The sequence below is a fragment of the Poecilia reticulata genome, chromosome 2 (genome assembly GCF_904066995.2).
Source record: "Poecilia reticulata chromosome 2, P_reticulata-male-v2, whole genome shotgun sequence".
Taxonomy (NCBI): domain Eukaryota; kingdom Metazoa; phylum Chordata; class Actinopteri; order Cyprinodontiformes; family Poeciliidae; genus Poecilia; species Poecilia reticulata.
The window spans coordinates 45,836,255-45,853,540 of NC_088831.1; the positions used below are offsets into that span (position 1 = coordinate 45,836,255).

Below are 17,286 nucleotides of genomic sequence, written 5' to 3' on the forward strand. Positions count from 1 at the left end.
TCAAATAATTTAACTTACAGCAAAAACAAACTAGTTCTGAGCTCCATCCATCCATCATCCATCCATCCATCCATCCATCCATCCATCCATCCATCCATCCATCCATCCATCCATCCATCCATCATCCATCCATCCATCCATAATGATGCAGAGGTAGCTGCATCGTCTCTCTGCTCTCAAGCTAAACCCTGGTTTGCTCTCATGTTGTTTATTTACAGCCAAGGTCAGCAGCGGCTCCGCCTCCAGCAAATCAGGAATCAATACGGCTAAGGACCGCTGGGAATCTAAATGAGAACGTCTGGATGAGTATAAAGAGATTAAACATGGCCGCCTGCGTCTGCAGCCGTTCAACTGCAGCTAAAGTAGCTATAGCTACAGCGGCTACAAATACAGCGGCTACAAATACAGCGGCTACAGCTACAGTGGCTATAACTGCAGCTACAGCTACAGCGGCTATAGCTACAGTGGCTACAGCGGCTACAGCTACAGTTGCTACAACTGCAGCTACAGTGGCTACAGCTACAGCGGCTACAGTAGCTACAGCTACAGTGGCTACAGCTACAGCGGCTATAGCTACAGTGGCTACAGCTACAGCGGCTATAGCTACAGTGGCTACAGCGGCTATAGCTACAGTGGCTACAGCTACAGCGGCTATAGCTACAGTGGCTACAGCAGCTATAGCTACAGTGGCTACAGTAGCTACAGCTACACTGGCTATAGCTACAGCGGCTACAACTGTAGCTACAGTTGCTACAACTGCAGCTACAGTGGCTACAGCTACAGCGGCTATAGCTACAGTGGCTACAGCGGCTATAGCTACAGTGGCTACAGCTACAGCGGCTACAAATACAGCGGCTACAGCTACAGTGGCTACAGCGGCTACAGTAGCTACAGCTACACTGGCTATAGCTACAGCGGCTACAACTGTAGCTACAGTTGCTACAACTGCAGCTACAGCAGCTACAGCTAGAGTGGCTATAGCTACAGTGGCTACAGCACTGACTGCTGCTGCAACCATCATATTCCAATAAAACATGATCAACATGGAGCAGCGAGAAGGAAGCTGCTGGAATAATCCACCATTTCCTCCATCAAACAAAGCTGGCAGATTAAACCCAAACCCAGATTAGCTCGGCTCACCATTAATCCATCGGGCCTCCGGGTCGTGCACCCTGAACTCTGGTCTGAACAGATCCTCCACGGTCAGCTTGGTGTCGCTGCCGGCTTGGCTATCAGCTGAAAACACAAACACAAGCAGACAGGTTTCAAATTAAACATCCATAAGTTAGCTAAGGCGCCTCTGAGGCTGGCAAACAGCGATCCAATCAGGATCCTGAAAACTGCCTGCAGGACTTCAGCTTTCTGTCAGGCCTCTGGTTGGTTTGAAAAAATGTTTTCATCAGTAAATTCAATCAAACTAACTCAGGTAGAGACTTTTAACCAGCTCCTTTGGCAGCATGACTGTAAATCAGATCTAATAATACAGGAGAATGAAAGTGACTAACTATGTAGTAAAAGAATATAAAAGTATCAGAGGACTCGGATTCTTCACTGCTCAGGCCGAGCAGGAAGAGATTTAATGGCACATCTGTGGAATCATCCGTCACAAAACATGAACAAATATCCAGCATCTCTCAGCTCTTACTGGATGCATCACTTTTACTGGGTTTCATCTCTACTGGTTTGGACCAATGGCTTCCCTTCCCTTGCTGGTTATTCTAGCTCCATTTGTACTTCATGTGTTTTAGGCCTTCCTGGAAATTAAAACCTGCTGCATCTCAGAGGCCCAGTAACAGATTTGTCAAGTTGATGTTCCTCATCTGTCCAAACAGAAAATCCCTCTGACTCCAGTCGGCCGGCCTGAGTGGCCGGACCCTGCCGAACAGCTTGAAAACATCATTTTCTCTCCAACAATAATCACTAATAATCACCAATATTATCACAGCAATATTCAGCGAGAAGAACTCAATCTGGACTAATAACTTTAGAATATTAGATTGTACCACTAATACAGCATGAAGCTGGTCTTTTTGCTCATAATTGTGTTTACTGGTACAGAAAATATTAAGATTTTTCATCATGGCGGGATTTCGCCCTCAAAAAGGCCTGAAACACTTTCAGCTTTTATTCTGAAGGGCTGCGTCTGAACGGGCCGGATGCGGGTTCTGAGCAGAACTGGCGGCCCAGGTCAGCCTGGAGGTCAATCAGAGGTCAGCCTGGAGGTCAATCAGAGGTCAATCAGAGGTCAACCTGGAGGTCAACCATGTTGGCTCTCCTTGCTAAGGCTGTACAGTAGGTTTGTTTATGGCTCAATTAAAGTAAAACCATGAGTGACAAATCCAGCGGGCAGCTGGGAGACTTTATGTCTCAATCAAACCGATTGATCGTGAATCAAACCGTTTGATCGTGAATCAAACCGTTTGATCGTGAATCAAACCGATTGATCGTAAAGCAGCAGGAGCTCAGCTGTCTGAACTAAATAATCTCTGGGATAAAAACCCAGAGCCTCAGAAACCTGGAAACAAACTTATTGAAACTAAATAATTTTTATGGAGCCATTTCTGTTTGCTAGATCAATAAAACTGATCAAATCAATAACTGATTTAAAGCCAATAAATTAGATAAAGCAGCCGTTTAACACTACAGAACTCTGGTAAATGTATCTAACAGGTTTGATTTCTGAATCAATAAAACATTTTAAATGTCAGGAGTTCTGACTATCAGTGCTACCTCGTCAGATTTTCCTACGGCAGCACGGATAGATGGCTATGTCTATCTGTCCGTGCTACCCGTCTAAAACTGCTACCGTCATGTTTGCAAACAGAAAACTACAGCAGGTTGTTAACGTTAAATATATCGGATAACATTATCTGAGTGACCCTCTCCTTGGGCTTCCACCTTATCGTGGTGGAGGGGTTTGAGTGTCCCAATGATCCTAGGAGCTTTGCTGTCTGGGGCTTTATGCCCCTGGTAGGGTCACCCAAGGCAGACAGGTCCTGGGTGAGGGACCAGACAAAGCGCAGCCCGAAGATCCCTTATGATGGACACAAACTTTGGATCTGGCGTTTCCTCGCCCGGACGCGGGTCACCGGGGCCCCACTCTGGAGCCAGGCCTGGAGGTGGGGCACGATGGCGAGCACCTGGTGGCCGGGCTTTTACCCACGGAGCCCGGCCGGGCTCAGCCTGAAGAGGAGACGTGGGTCCCCCTTCCAATGGGCTCACCACCTGTCGGAGGGGCCAAAGGGGTCGGGTGCATTGTGCTATGGGCGGCAGCTGAGGGAGGGGACCCTGGCAGTCTGATCCTCGGCTGCAGAAGCTCCTGGGACGTGGAACGTCACCTCTCTGGTGGGGAAGGAGCCGGAGCTAGTGTGCGAGGCTGAGAGGTTCCGGCTAGAAATAGTCGGCCTCACCTTGACACATGGCTCTGGTTCTGGAACCAGTCTCCTTGAGAGGGGCTGGACGTACTTCCACTCTGGAGTTGCCCACGGTGAGAGGCGCCGGGCTGGAGTGGGCATACTTGTTGCCCCCCATTTGGGCGCCTGTACGTTGGGGTTCACCCCGGTGAACGAGAGGGTAGCCTCCCTCCGCCTACGGGTGGGGGGACGGGTTCTGACTGTTGTTTGTGCTTACGGGCCGAACAGCAGTTCAGATTACCCACCCTTCTTGGAGTCCTTAGAGGGGGTACTGGAGAGTGCCCCTTATGGGGACTCCCTTGTTCTACTGGGAGACTTCAACGCTCACGTGGGCAATGACAGTGAGACCTGGAGAGGCGTGGTTGGGAGGAACGGCCCCCCCGATCTGAACCCAAGCGGTGTTCTGTTGTTGGACTTCTGTGCTCGTCACGGATTGTCCATCACGAACACCATGTTCAGGCATAAGGGCGTCCATATGTGCACTTGGCACCAGGACGCCCTAGGCCGCAGTTCGATGATCGACTTTGTCATCGTTTCATCGAATTTGCGGCCGTATGTCTTGGACACTCGGGTGAAGAGAGGTGCGGAGCTGTCCACTGACCACTACCTGGTGACGAGTTGGCTCCGGTGGTGGGGGAGGAAGCCGGTCAGACCTGGCAGGCCCAAACGTGTAGTGAGGGTCTGCTGGGAACGTCTGGCGGAGTCCCCTGTGAGACGGAGCTTCAACTCTCATCTCCGGCAGAACTTCGAACACGTTCCGGGGGAGGTGGGGGACATTGAGTCTGAGTGGACCATGTTCCGTACCTCCATTGCCGAGGCGGCCTATCGGAGCTGCGGCCGCAAGGTTGCTGGTGCCTGTCGCGGCGGCAACCCTCGAACCCGTTGGTGGACACCTTCGGTGAGGGATGCTGTCAAGCTGAAGAAGGAGTCCTACCGGGCCTTTTTGGCCTGTGGGACTCCAGAAGCAGCTGATGGGTACCGGCGGGCGAAACGGCATGCGGCTCGGGTTGTCGCTGAGGCAAAAACTCGGGCGTGGGAGGAGTTTGGAGAGGCCATGGAGACAGACATTCGTACGGCTTCGAGGCGATTCTGGTCCACCATCCGGCGTCTCAGGAGGGGGAAGCAGTGCAGCACCAACACTGTTTATAGTGGGGATGGTGCGCTGCTGACCTCAACTCGGGACGTTGTGGGCCGGTGGGCGGAATACTTCGAAGACCTCCTCAATCCCACCAACATGCCTTCTGTTGAGGAAGCTGAGCATGGGGACTCTGGGTTGGGCTCTCCAATCTCTGGGGACGAGGTCACCGAGGTGGTCAAAAAGCTCCTCGGTGGCAGGGCCCCGGGGTGGCAGGGCCCCGGGGGTGGATGAGATCCGCCCGGAGTTCCTTAAGGCTCTGGATGTTGCAGGGTTGTGTTGGCTAACGCGACTCTGCAATATCGCATGGACATCGGGGGCAGTTCCCCTGGATTGGCAGACTGGGGTGGTGGTCCCCCTGTTTAAAAAGGGGGACCGGAGGGTGTGCTCCAATTACAGGGGGTCACACTCTTAAGCCTCCCTGGTAAGGTCTATTCAGGGGTCCTGGAGAGGAGGGTCCGTCGGATAGTCGAACCTCGGATTCAGGAAGAGCAGTGTGGTTCTGGTTCTGGTCGTGGAACACTGGACCAGCTCTACACCCTCAGCAGGTCCTGGAGGGTTCTGGGAGTTCGCCCAACCAGTCTACATGTGTTTTGTGGACTTGTGGGGAAGGCGTTCGACCGTGTCCCTCTCACTGGAGCGGTTTGCAGCCGAAAGAACGAGATCACGGGTACAAGCGGCCGAAATGGGTTTCCTCCTCCGCAGGGTGGCTGGGCTCTCCCTTAGAGAGAGAAGCTCGGTCATCCGGGAGGGACTCAGAGTAGAGCCGCTGCTCCTCCACGTCCAGAGGAGCCAGTTGAGGCTCGGGCATCTGGTCAGGATGCCTCCTGGACGCCTCCCTGGTGAGGAGTTCAGGTCCCACCGGGAGGAGGGGAGACCCAGGACACGCTGGAGGGACGATGTCTCTCTATGGCCTGGGAACGCCTTGGGGTTCCTGGAGGAGCTGGAAGAGGCTGGAGAGGGAAGTCTGGGCCTCTTGAGGTTGCTGACCCCACAACCCAACCCCGGATAAGATGGATGGATGGATGGATGGATGGATGGATGGATGGATGGATGGATGGATGGATGGATGGATGGATGGATGGATGGATGGATGGATGGATGGATGGATGGATGGATGGATATCTTGACTGAAGTGGAAGCTTAGGAGTTACGATTAGCTTAGCATCAGAACAATTTATGACGAAACCACAAGAAGATCACTTCCTTCATCTGAATATCCTACCCCTTTAAAATGAAAAGCTGGCACTAATTATTAGCATATCCTACCTATTAAAAACATTTTAGTTGCAGAGGTGTTTGTAAGAATAAAACATAAAACATTATCATTCAAACTCTTCTGTGCATTAATGCTGAAACGTCGTCTGCTGCAGAGAATAATGAACAAGAGTCGGTAACTTTGATCAGAAAGGTAAAGCTTTACTTGTGTTTAAGGATCTGAAATGTTTCAAGAGGGACTCGACATGGCAACCACTGAGCGCCAGGTTTCTCCTCCAGAACCGCTGCGACCCAAACGGACCGTTATCCTGGATCGGCCTGAATCCCTCCACAGCAGGAACACCAGTCAGGGAGGAGCCCGTCCTGCTACAGGGAGGACAGTGGAGGTTTTTAAAGACGTTGAGCTCCCGGTCTGATGACAGCATCGCCTGTGGGGTCCAAAAGCAGGACGCCCCGCTGGTTCGTGACGCCCCTCTGGTTCGGGATGCTTTCCCAGGACAGATGAACTGGTCCCCCTTTGGCTGGTGGCAGGTGGGTTACCTCTGGCTTTAAGGGCCGACTGACCCCCGACCCCTAACTCTCCTCTCCTCCAGGCCAGGAACCGCCCCAGATCAGCTGTCTTCACCGCCAGCAGTGCTGCTCACTGCGAACGGCGCCTCCACCTGGTGCCCAGCAGAACAAGTAACGAGTCTCTTTGCCCCCCTCCGTTCATCCCGACCAGGTGAACCCTGATGGTTCTGGTTCTGGTCCTGGTCCAGGTCCCGGTTCCTGCTCAGCAGCAGCCTTCTTGTTCACCCTGGTGGTCCTGGTCCTGGTCCTGGTCCCGGTTCCGGTACTGGTCCAGGTTCCGGTTCCGGTCCCGGTTCCAGCTCAGCAGCAGCCTTCCTGTTCACCCTGGTGGTCCAGGTCCTGGTCCCGGTTCCGGTCCCGGTCCAGGTTCCGGTTCCGGTCCCGGTTCCAGCTCAGCAGCAGCCTTCCTGTTCACCCTGGTGGTCCTGGTCCTGGTTCTGGTCCTGGTCCAGGTCCAGGTCCAGGTCCCGGTTCCAGCTCAGCAGCAGCCTTCCTGTTCACCCTGGTGGTCCTGGTTCTGTCCTGGTTCTGGTCCTGGTCCAGGTCCCGGTTCCAGCTCAGCAGCAGCCTTCCTGTTCACCCTGGTGGTCCAGGTCCAGGTCCTGGTTCTGGTTCTGGTTCTGGTTCTGGTTCTGGTCCCGGTCCAGGTCCAGGTCCCAGTTCCAGCTCAGCAGCAGCCTTCCTGTTCACCCTGGTGGTCCTGGTTCTGTCCTGGTTCTGGTCCCGGGTCCTGCTCAGCAGCAGCCTTCCTGTTCACCACTTTATGCTGCATAGCAGTTGTTGTCCACTAGGCGTCCGGCGCCCGGCGCTGGTCCCTGAAACGACAGAACCTGTTACACATGGAAACAGTTTGACTGAAATGTTTTACAGTGCAGATGAAATAAAAGAAGTAAAGCTTACCGATCCGCCACGACAAAAACAGGCCAAACGGAACCACAGGCAGGACCAGAAATCTGCCGGGTCAGCAGAACGTGAGGCAACGCAAGCAGCACAGACAGAACACCGGGTCAGAACCGAGTCAGAACCGGGTCAGAACCTGCTGTTACCTGGGCTGAGCAGGATGACGGACATGGTGATGAGGGAGCAGACCACCAGTATGACCAGTAGAGCGATGGCGATGCCTTTCCAGTTCCTCTGAGGGGGGCTGACCGCACCCAGGTCCTGCAACAGGAGAACCACAGTTACTCTGCAGAACCGGACCGGACCAGAACCAGAACAAGGACCTGGACCAGGACCTGGACCAGAATCAGGACCTGGAGGGTCGTCATGGTAACTGATCTGATTATTTACCGTATCCTGAGCTAATAGATGCTAAATAGTCCAAGGACTGAACCCTGGGGAACACTTGCTGGGAACGGACTGGTCCCAGATCAGACTGGTCCCAGACCGTACTGGTCCCAGACCCCCAGACTGGACTGGTCCCAGACCGGACTGGTCCCAGATCAGACTGGTCCCAGACCGTACTGGTCCCAGACCCCCAGACCGTACTGGTCCCAGACCCCCAGACCGTACTGGTCCCAGACCCCCAGATCAGACTGGTCCCAGACCCCCAGACTGGACTGGTCCCAGATCAGACTGGTCCCAGACCGTACTGGTCCCAGACCCCCAGACTGGACTGGTCCCAGAGTCCAGTCGTCACACTCCAGATGTTTAATGCAGCCAGACTATGAATTTTCCAGCTGCCATCTTTACTGCCGTAAACATGGCAGCTGCAGGTCCCTCCTCCTCCTCCTCCTCCTCCTCCTCCTCCTCCTCCTCCTCCTCCTCCTCCTCCTCCTCCTCCTCCTCCTCTTCCTCCTCCTCCTCCTCTTCCTCCTCCTCCTCCTCCTCCTCCTCCTCTTCCTCCTCCTCTTCCTCCTCCTCCTCCTCCTCCTCCTCCTCCTCCTCCTCCTCCTCCTCTGTTCGTCTCCTCATCCTGATAAAATCAGATTTTCACCCTTTAGACATTAATAAAAAGAAAAAGGCTTATAAACCAGATGCTGCTGATGTGTGGTGGGGCGGCTGCATCCTGCGTTGCCTAGCAACAGAGCAGTTGGAAATGTAAATCTGACCAGCAAACAAACGCATCAACAACAAAATCTCATAAAGAGAAATAACAGAAAACAGCCACTGGAAGCAAAACATGAGGAAAAATGATCATAAACTGGACAAATCAATAGGTTTGATCCTCCTGCCAACGGATCAGGAGTCAGAGACAAACTGAAACTACTGACCGCTACAGCGGCTTATAGAGCCTCTAGAATGACATATTTCATGGAGAAAAGTGGATGTATTGTTAAAATCTGCTGGATGTCCCAGTGTTACAGGCTTGTAGTTCCTCCTGCAACGCTCTTCGGATCTTTGGTTCCAGCTGTTCTGGGTTCATATTTCTACATTTTACAATAATTTCCTGCCTGAATGTTTGACTTTTCTGACGTTTCCAAGGCTGAAAAACTGAACCAGCTGATAAATCTGTAGCCATCCTCTGATATTTAAACGGAAGCTTAGCTCCGCCCCCTGAGAGACGCTCCGCCCACATCAGCACAGTGGGCGGAGCCTCGTGGCACTGAGGGGCGTGGCCAAGCGTGGGACGCGGTGCTGCTAGCGTAGCGGCTTTGCCGTTATATCTGGTCACTTTTCAGATCCTCTAAGACTTTATTCAAAAATATATAACTTGTTGGAAATATTATGTTATAACCCTAACATGTTAGAACCAGTCAGAACCAGTCAGAATCAAACAGAACCAGGCAGAACCAGTGAGAACCAGAAGAAGTGCATCTGCTCAGTTGTCTGCTGGCCAACGTCTTTGTTTCTGTTTGTTTCTGTTTCCCCGTTTGATCCAATCAGAACCAGGCAGAACCAGGTAGAACCAGTCAGAACCAATCAGAACCAGTCAGAACCAATCAGAACCAGGCAGAACCAATCAGAACCAGTCAGAACCAATCAGAACCAGTCAGAACCAGGCAGAACCAGGCAGAACCAATCAGAACCAGTCAGAACCAATCAGAACCAGTCAGAACCAATCAGAACCAGGCAGAACCAGTCAGAAACCAATCAGAACCAGGCAGAACCAATCAGAACCAGGCAGAACCAGTCAGAAACCAATCAGAACCAATCAGAACCAATCAGAACCAATCAGAACCAGGCAGAACCAATCAGAACCAGGCAGAACCAGTCCTGCCACCATCCTAACCCTGCGGCTGCTGATCCTAAACGCTTTTTTCTAATGTTGTGGTTGAAATCAGAGCAAAATCTGCAGCAGCTGGTCTCAGAGGTGACCTGTGACCTTTGACCTATCAGTTAGAGATAAACGGTTAGAGACACCAACTGGTCGATCCGGTGGATCTGATTCACAGAGTTATTACACCAGCTGGCCTGCAGGAGGCGCCGCTGTCAGTGGATCATATTTTCTCCATATTTCCCTCTGGATTATGAAGCTGCTGATTTAAAGCTGTGGAGCTGAATCCAGATCGAACCTTCGGTTCACATCATGTTCACTGAAACAGCATCAGCAGGTCAGCAAGCAGGTGGTGAATCTGCGCCGGTCAGCAGTCGTGAACAAACATTGTTTTAAAACATCATAAACGTCACACAGGACGATAAAAACGTCTAATAATTCAAGTTTAGGAGCCAAAACTGGAACATTTCCTGTGTAACATTTGGGACAGCTAAAACATCAGGGCAGGTAAATAATATTAGACTTCAGTAAAAACCCTTCAGTAATAATTTACTGTAGTCATGTTTCATTTGCAGCTTTTCCTTTATTGTTCATGCTGAGCAGCTCTTTGTCTCAGGTGTTCATGTTTTAGTGCTTTAGGAATGAAGTTGGTTTGTTGTAGCATCGTGTAGCCTCACTGCAACGCTAACATTAGCATAGCAGGCTAACATTAGCATAGCAGGCTAACATCTGAAGTACTTCCATCCATCCATTTTCTTACACCTGGTCCCTCAGTGGGGTCAGGTGGAGCTGCTGCCTCTCCAGCTAATGTACCGGGCGAGAGGCGGGGTCACCTGGACAGGTGGTCAGTCTGTCGCAGGGCAACACAGAGACACACACACTCACACCTAGGGAGAATTTAAACAGACCAATTAACCTGACAGTCATGTTTCTGGACTGTGGGAGGAAACCGGAGAACCCGGAGAGAACCGACCATGCAGGGAGAACATGGAGACTCCATGCAGAAAGACCGGGAATCGAACCCAGAACCTTCTTGCTGCAGGGCAGCAGCTCTACCAACTGGTCTGGTTTTAGAGATTATCAGTAACTGAGCTGAAGCCGTATTTTAAACTGAATCAATCGAATGCTAGTGTGTGTGTGTGTGTGTGTGTGTGTGTGTGTGTGTGTGTGTGTGTGTGTGTGTGTGTGTGTGTGTGTGTGTGTGTGTGTGTGTGTGTGTGTGTGTGTGTGTGTGGTGCTGTCGGATCAGCCTGAATCAATGCCTGAAACTGCAAAACACAAACCTCCATCCAGCTGAGCCACGAACCAGCTACAGACCATAAATCCATATTAATAATGATATTAGACCATAAATCCATATTAATAATGATAATAAACCATAAATCCATATTAATAATGATATTAGACCATAAATCCATATTAATAATGATAATAAACCATAAATCCATATTAATAATGATAATAAACCATAAATCCATATTAATAATGATAATAAACCATAAATCCATATTAATAATGATATTAGACCATAAATCCATATTAATAATGATATTAGACCATAAATCCATATTAATAATGATAATAAACCATAAATCCATATTAATAATGATAATAAACCATAAATCCATATTAATAATGATAATAAACCATAAATCCATATTAATAATGATAATAAACCATAAATCCATATTAATAATGATAATAAACCATAAATCCATATTAATAATGAACACTGACAGATCAACATGAATCCATTTATAATATAATGTGTGCAGCAACACAGTCCAGACGTTTTACTGCTGCGTTCTTCATGTCCATATTTCAGACGCCTCTCTAATGTTTCTGTTTTTTATCCACATTAATAAAAGTGAGTACAAATGAAGTGCAATATTCTAGATTTACTGTCACTGCAGTTTATTAATTTACACTCGTTGGTTTAATTCCCATCAGGGATCAAATTTAATCAACTCAGACAAACTGAAACGGCTCCAATTATTCAGCTGGAAGAAACAGAAAAATATCAGAATCTGATTTAATTTGATCAAACAAACTTTAGCAGATTCAGATCTAATTAAAGAAAAACTGGAAGGAGGTTTGATGCAGGATAAATGAGAACGAAGTTCAACATGAACCTCTGGAAACAACTAAAGATCTTAGAAGGAACGTCTCACAGGTTTCCCTCAGTGTTTTATAGGCCTGGCAGCCCGCCAGGCTCAGCACTGCTTGTTTTTGTTTGTTTGAGTAAGCAGGACTGAAAACGTCTCTTGGTCGCACGCGCCTCCCTTCACTCAAACTGGACTCAGGCTGACCTGTAGGGATGTTTACATCAACCCCGGTGAGCAGGGGCGGATCTACAGGGATGGCAGGGGAGGCAGCTGCCACCCCGAACCAGAGCCTCGCCACCCCAGTTGCCGCCCCAGCTGGCGACTATGAATTCAATAAATATTTATGGCAAATCGGACATAAAGCGCATGAAACTCTTTTTTCCCCGACAACATTGAATGCAACACAATGTAACCTGACAGCTACTGCTGAGTGGCGGGAAGCGCGAGAGGACAGAGCGCGAGGCAGCAGCATTGATGGATATGTTACTGGACATTATGTGATTTACCGTAAGTCACACATGATGCGACATTTCTGTCCATTGAGTCAGGAATATCTATGGTCAGGAAAATACTTCAGCCATAGATAATGGTAACAAGGGCTTCAGATTTCACAGGTGAGGAAAACTTTTAATTTAAAAAAACATTGAACAAGTGAGCAGTGGGTCAGTCATGCTAGGCTAACATTGGTAGCTTTAGCATGTGCTGCGCAGTTCGGTGTGTTTTGGTTCCGTTGGCACTAATCAACCCGCCACCACGTCATCAGCAGAGCAGCTGTTTAAATCAGCTGATCAACCGCCGCTGTGCTCAGATGAAAACTTATTAATAATCCAAATACAGACATGAATCCTGACAGCATAATGTAACAGACTGGATGTTCTGTTTTAGTGTTTCTGCTGCTTTTTGTGTAGAAATGTTTGTTTTGTGGTGTTGATTCCCCTGATCGGTTTTCTCTGCTCTGTGCTCATTGAGCTGCTGTCTGTCGGTTGCCATGGCAACGGGTCCGTAAAGCGACACACAGCGAGAAAAGGCAGAATAAACGTTGTTGGAGCTTATAAATATTTTTTCTTTATTTCTTTATCTATTTGAATTTTGTTACTTTATTCTTACATTTCTATTTTTTGTAATATTTACAGAGTTTATTTGTAGGTTGATAATTGTTGATTTAATTTATTAATTTCTTATTTATTTTCTAAATTCAGACAGGCAGTAATGTGGGTCAGTCCACATAGATCAGTCCAGGGGCCTGGAGAAGGACCAGCAGGCATTTGGGTTTGGGGCCGATGGTTTTTCAGAGTGGTAGCATGAGAACAAATGAAGGTTTGATGTCTGTAATTGTTTTGGTGAAAGAGGAAAATAAATCACCAAGAACAATCAATAAGTTTGGACATTGAACCTTGTTTTGCCGTGTCTAGAATCATGACCCCAGTGCCTCAGTAGTGACTTGGTGGAACTTTTATTGGATGTTTGGCTTTGCGAACAGTCAGAAGTGGTTCTGTTTGGTTCTTCACCTGTTTATCAGCTTTATTACCTTTATTGTGGCGCCACTGCAGCTGCTGCAATTAATAAAACAAGAGACAAAAACTGAGCAAATCCCCTGTGTTCTGCCACCCCTGAAAAAGTCACCCGATAAATATTTTTCTAGATCCGCCCCTGCCTGTGAGGAATCGTGATTCTCTGGAGAATTCCACATCAAGGTAGAAGTCTAAGCCGCCCTGTTAGCTCTGGGTGAGCAGCTCTATGTGAGCCGCAGGAATTACTAGTCGCTTTCAGAGGAGCGTTCAGGATGATTTATATTTGTGAACAAAGAATTATATGCAGTGTTTCCACCTCAACTCGCTGCCCAGCGTGTGGCGCTGTCTGGCCTGTAAAGTTCATGTCTGTGTCCCGGTTGGTCGGAGCGTTAGCGGCTAACGAACCAGCGCTAACCTCATCATGCAGGTTCAGGTGAGGAGCTTTAGCGCTCGCCTCGCATCACGTCGGTTTTACATTATTTATTATTATTTTTCCGGTTACACGAAGCATCAAACCGTATCAGATGCTTCGTCCACTCAGTCAGAGTTAATGTGTGGAGATCTGAGAAACTCGTCCCATAAACTCACCAACCAAAAGTTTCTGAGATTCTTATTAAAACTCAGCAGACAGAAATGTTGGAGCTGCTAAAGCTACATTAGCATCATTTCATTAAATCTCCTGTTTGTTGCTCAGTGCAGCAGTTTAACTCATCCTGCAGGGCCGGTCCAAGGCTGATGGGGCCCGGGGCAGAACCTGACTGAGGGGCCCCATCAGCAGCTCTAACAGCTTCTGTGTTGGATTTAATCTGAGAGGAGGAGGAGATTAACTGGCCAACATAAAACCATCAGTTATAATCCAGTTTATTAAATTGTATTTGTGAACAAACGGCTCAAACTCAAAGATTAAACTCACAGCATCAGATTGTTGCTATGGTAACGAAACAATCCAACTATAAATATTGTTCTTTGAACTTTTAGTAAACTTGTCAGGTCCTTAAAATCTTATATTTAAATGTTAAACAATTTTAAATCCTTTAATCTATTTATGCTGAAACCCCAGGGCCCCATGGAGCCCTGGGGGCCCCATGGAGGGCCCCATGGAGCCGCTGAGTTGATTTGGATTAAACAGAAGTGCAAATAAATTAAATTAATTTTAATTGTATTTTTTGGTTTGTTGTTTTTAAGACAAGTTGAGGTTTTAGATCGTTTCACCTGAGATGCTATAGTAACATATAGCCGTAATATTTTCACATTTTCTGTCTATTTAACATCTTTTACTACAAAAACGCGGCGGAGCCGCCAGGCTGAGCAGGTTCACTGGGGGGGAACCCTGAGTCCGTTTGGGTCGGCTGGTTCTGGAGGACTGAGACGGGTCCAAACCCTGCTCTGGGAAACCAGCTGGACCTGAACGCATGTGAGCAGATAAACTGGAATAAACCGGAATAAACCGGAATAAAGCGGCTGAAAGCTTCTAATGAGATAAAATCTTTCATCTTTTCTCGTCATAAATTCCAATTAATAACATTAAATCCTCCCAAAACTAAATGTTGTTTCTTCAAAATGTATCAAAAATATCAATTAGCTTCCTGCTAATCAGTGTAGCTGCAGCGGAGCGGCGCCTCCTGCCGGTCAGGCTGCAGGTCTGCACTCTTCATCACTCCTCTTCATCACCCCCCCCCCCCCCCCCCCCCCAGCTGCTGCAACTTCACTCCGCTCCTCATCTTCATCACCATCATCATCATCATCTGCACAGAGAGCTGGACCCACACGGGGCTCAGACCCGCCGGTTCTGTTGGACCCACACGGGGCTCAGACCCGCCGGTTCTGTTGGACCCACACGGGGCTCAGACCCGCCGGTTCTGTTGGACCCACACGGGGCTCAGACCCGCCGGTTCTGTTGGACCGGACGGGTTCTGGACCTGAAATCAGCAGCAGCTGCTCACCTCATCCTGCTGCGGCTGGTTCGGTCTCTGGTTCTGCTGCTCCTTGGTGGCGGTCATGGTCCCCCTGCTGTCCACGGAACCCGGTCCAATTCCAAAGCGAACCCACCAGAACCGACGGAGAACCGGACCAGGTTCGGTTCTGCTGCGGAATCCTAAACAGAAGCGTCACGACTGGAGATGATGCGTGGAGGAGAACCGGAGCAGAACCGGGACGGAACCGGGCTGAGCGCCTCCTCCCCCGGAGAGTTTCAGATCGCTGGTTCCGGACAAACAGAACCGAGACGCTCAGAGAGCAGCGGAGGTTCTGCTGCGATCCGGCTGATGTTCTGGAGGCTGAGAGGAGGAAGAGGAGGAGGTGATGAAGGGTCAGAGGGAGGGGCGGCTGCAGCTCCTCAGGATGAGCGGTTCTGATGGAGCCGTGAAGAACCCGGCGGGTTCCGACAGGTTCGGTACCACCAATCAGCTTTAAACTGCTTTAAAAAGTCCGGGACTCATCAGAACCAGAACCAGAACTGCGATCCAAAGACCCGAGTCTGAACTCATAAATCAATAAATGTATCGATAAATGAGGTTCTGTTCAGAATGACGTCATGAACGAGACAGACAAGAAATCACACGTGAAATATACCGATATTGATCTTTGACCTTTAATATTGATAATCGATGATCAGGATGAAGAACGGAAATTTAATGACTTTATAACTTTATTTAAGATTAAAATTTATTTGATGCAAAACGGATTTTAAAAAGTGTCTAAATTTAAATTCACATGAAAAATTTATTTTAGTTGGTACACCGTTAGCGGCTGTAGCTACACCATTAGCAGCTGTAGCTACACCGTTAGCAGCTATAGCTACACCGTTAGCAGCTATAGCTACACCGTTAGCAGCTATAGCTACACCGTTAGCAGCTGTAGCTACAGCGTTAGCGGCTGTAGCTACACCGTTAGCAGCTGTAGCTACAGCGTTAGCGGCTGTAGCTACACCGTTAGCAGCTATAGCTACACCGTTAGCGGCTGTAGCTACACAGTTAGCGGCTGTAGCTACACCGTTAGCGGCTGTAGCTACACCGTTAGCAGCTATAGCTACACCGTTAGCAGCTATAGCTACACCGTTAGCAGCTATAGCTACACCGTTAGCAGCTATAGCTACACCGTTAGCAGCTGTAGCTACAGCGTTAGCGGCTGTAGCTACACCGTTAGCAGCTGTAGCTACAGCGTTAGCGGCTGTAGCTACACCGTTAGCAGCTATAGCTACACCGTTAGCGGCTGTAGCTACACAGTTAGCGGCTGTAGCTACACCGTTAGCGGCTGTAGCTACACCGTTAGCAGCTATAGCTACACCGTTAGCAGCTATAGCTACACCGTTAGCTGCTGTAGCTACAGCGTTAGCGGCTGTAGCTACACCGTTAGCACCTATAGCTACACCGTTAGTAGCTGTAGCTACACCGTTAGCAGCTGTAGCTACAGCGTTAGTAGCTGTAGCTACAGCGTTAGTAGCTGTAGCTACAGCGTTAGCAGCTGTAGCTAAACCGTTAGCGGCTGTAGCTACAGCGTTAGCAGCTATAGCTACACCGTTAGCGGCTGTAGCTACACTGTTAGCAGCTGTAGCTACAGCGTTAGCGGCTGTAGCTACACCGTTAGCGGCTGTAGCTACACCGTTAGCATTAGATGGAGCATTCGGGCCAAACGGTCTATTAAAACCCGAATGTTTTCAGCTCAGCTTCGTTGGCTGGAGGTTCTGAGCCTCCTGGACGGCGCCGGTTCCCCTCATCAGGCCGAGTGGAGCTTCGGCTCGTAGCCAGACACGGATCTGATTCCGATTGTTAGGATTATGGAGCGAACGGAGCAACATGGCGGCTCCATGACCAGGAACATTTCAGGACAATGTTGCTACAAATTCATTTCTCTCAATAAAACCTTCTCTGGATGTAAAATAGTTATTATTGATAACATTTTAATCTGTTTAATTCATGTTTCATTTTTATAAACTCACTAATTTGGTCTCTTTCCTCCAGTCGTAAACGACTAAAACTGATGGAAGAAATGAGGAAGATGCGTTTTAATGACAGATGATTTTCTCTCTGCTGTCAGCTTCACACAAACTCCTGAAATTCATGGCATCTATAGAAATGTGCTGACAACCAGAAATGGACTGCCAAAATAAAAGCTGCGTCTTTATAAACTCCTGCTTTGAATCTTCATGTTGCCTTTTTCTCATCGGTTCTTTTCTTTG

General features: G+C 48.9%; 1 protein-coding gene across 2 annotated transcripts; it reads right to left on the reverse strand.

Annotated features, from left to right (window-relative positions):
* Nucleotides 1–1,103: 1,103 nt before the first annotated feature.
* On the reverse strand, nucleotides 1,104–15,429 carry LOC145550905 (inactive dipeptidyl peptidase 10-like). Of its 2 annotated transcripts, XM_081604825.1 has the most exons (4): nucleotides 15,053–15,429; nucleotides 7,383–7,497; nucleotides 7,237–7,289; nucleotides 5,214–7,151 (listed from the first exon to the last, which is right to left on the reverse strand). In XM_081604825.1, the coding sequence occupies exons 1-4, from the start codon at nucleotides 15,107–15,109 to the stop codon at nucleotides 7,098–7,100; spliced, it is 279 nt and encodes a 92-aa protein (XP_081460951.1). In that variant the 5' UTR covers nucleotides 15,110–15,429; the 3' UTR covers nucleotides 5,214–7,097. The 2 variants fall into 2 exon arrangements, with proteins under 2 accessions (XP_081460950.1, XP_081460951.1); XM_081604824.1 differs by lacking the exons at nucleotides 5,214–7,151; nucleotides 7,237–7,289 and adding an exon at nucleotides 1,104–1,236.
* Nucleotides 15,430–17,286: the final 1,857 nt, after the last annotated feature.

Excerpts from the sequence above, each read along its gene's own strand:
- LOC145550905 (XM_081604824.1), bottom strand. The coding sequence starts at position 15,109 with ATGACCGCCACCAAGGAGCAGCAGAACCAGAGACCGAACCAGCCGCAG. Across the intron at positions 7,498-15,052 it reads ACCAGCCGCAGCAGGATGAG|GACCTGGGTGCGGTCAGCCC; the intron begins GTGAGCAGCTGC and ends CTCCTGTTGCAG. Across the intron at positions 1,237-7,382 it reads CGTCATCCTGCTCAGCCCAG|CTGATAGCCAAGCCGGCAGC; the intron begins GTAACAGCAGGT and ends TTGTGTTTTCAG.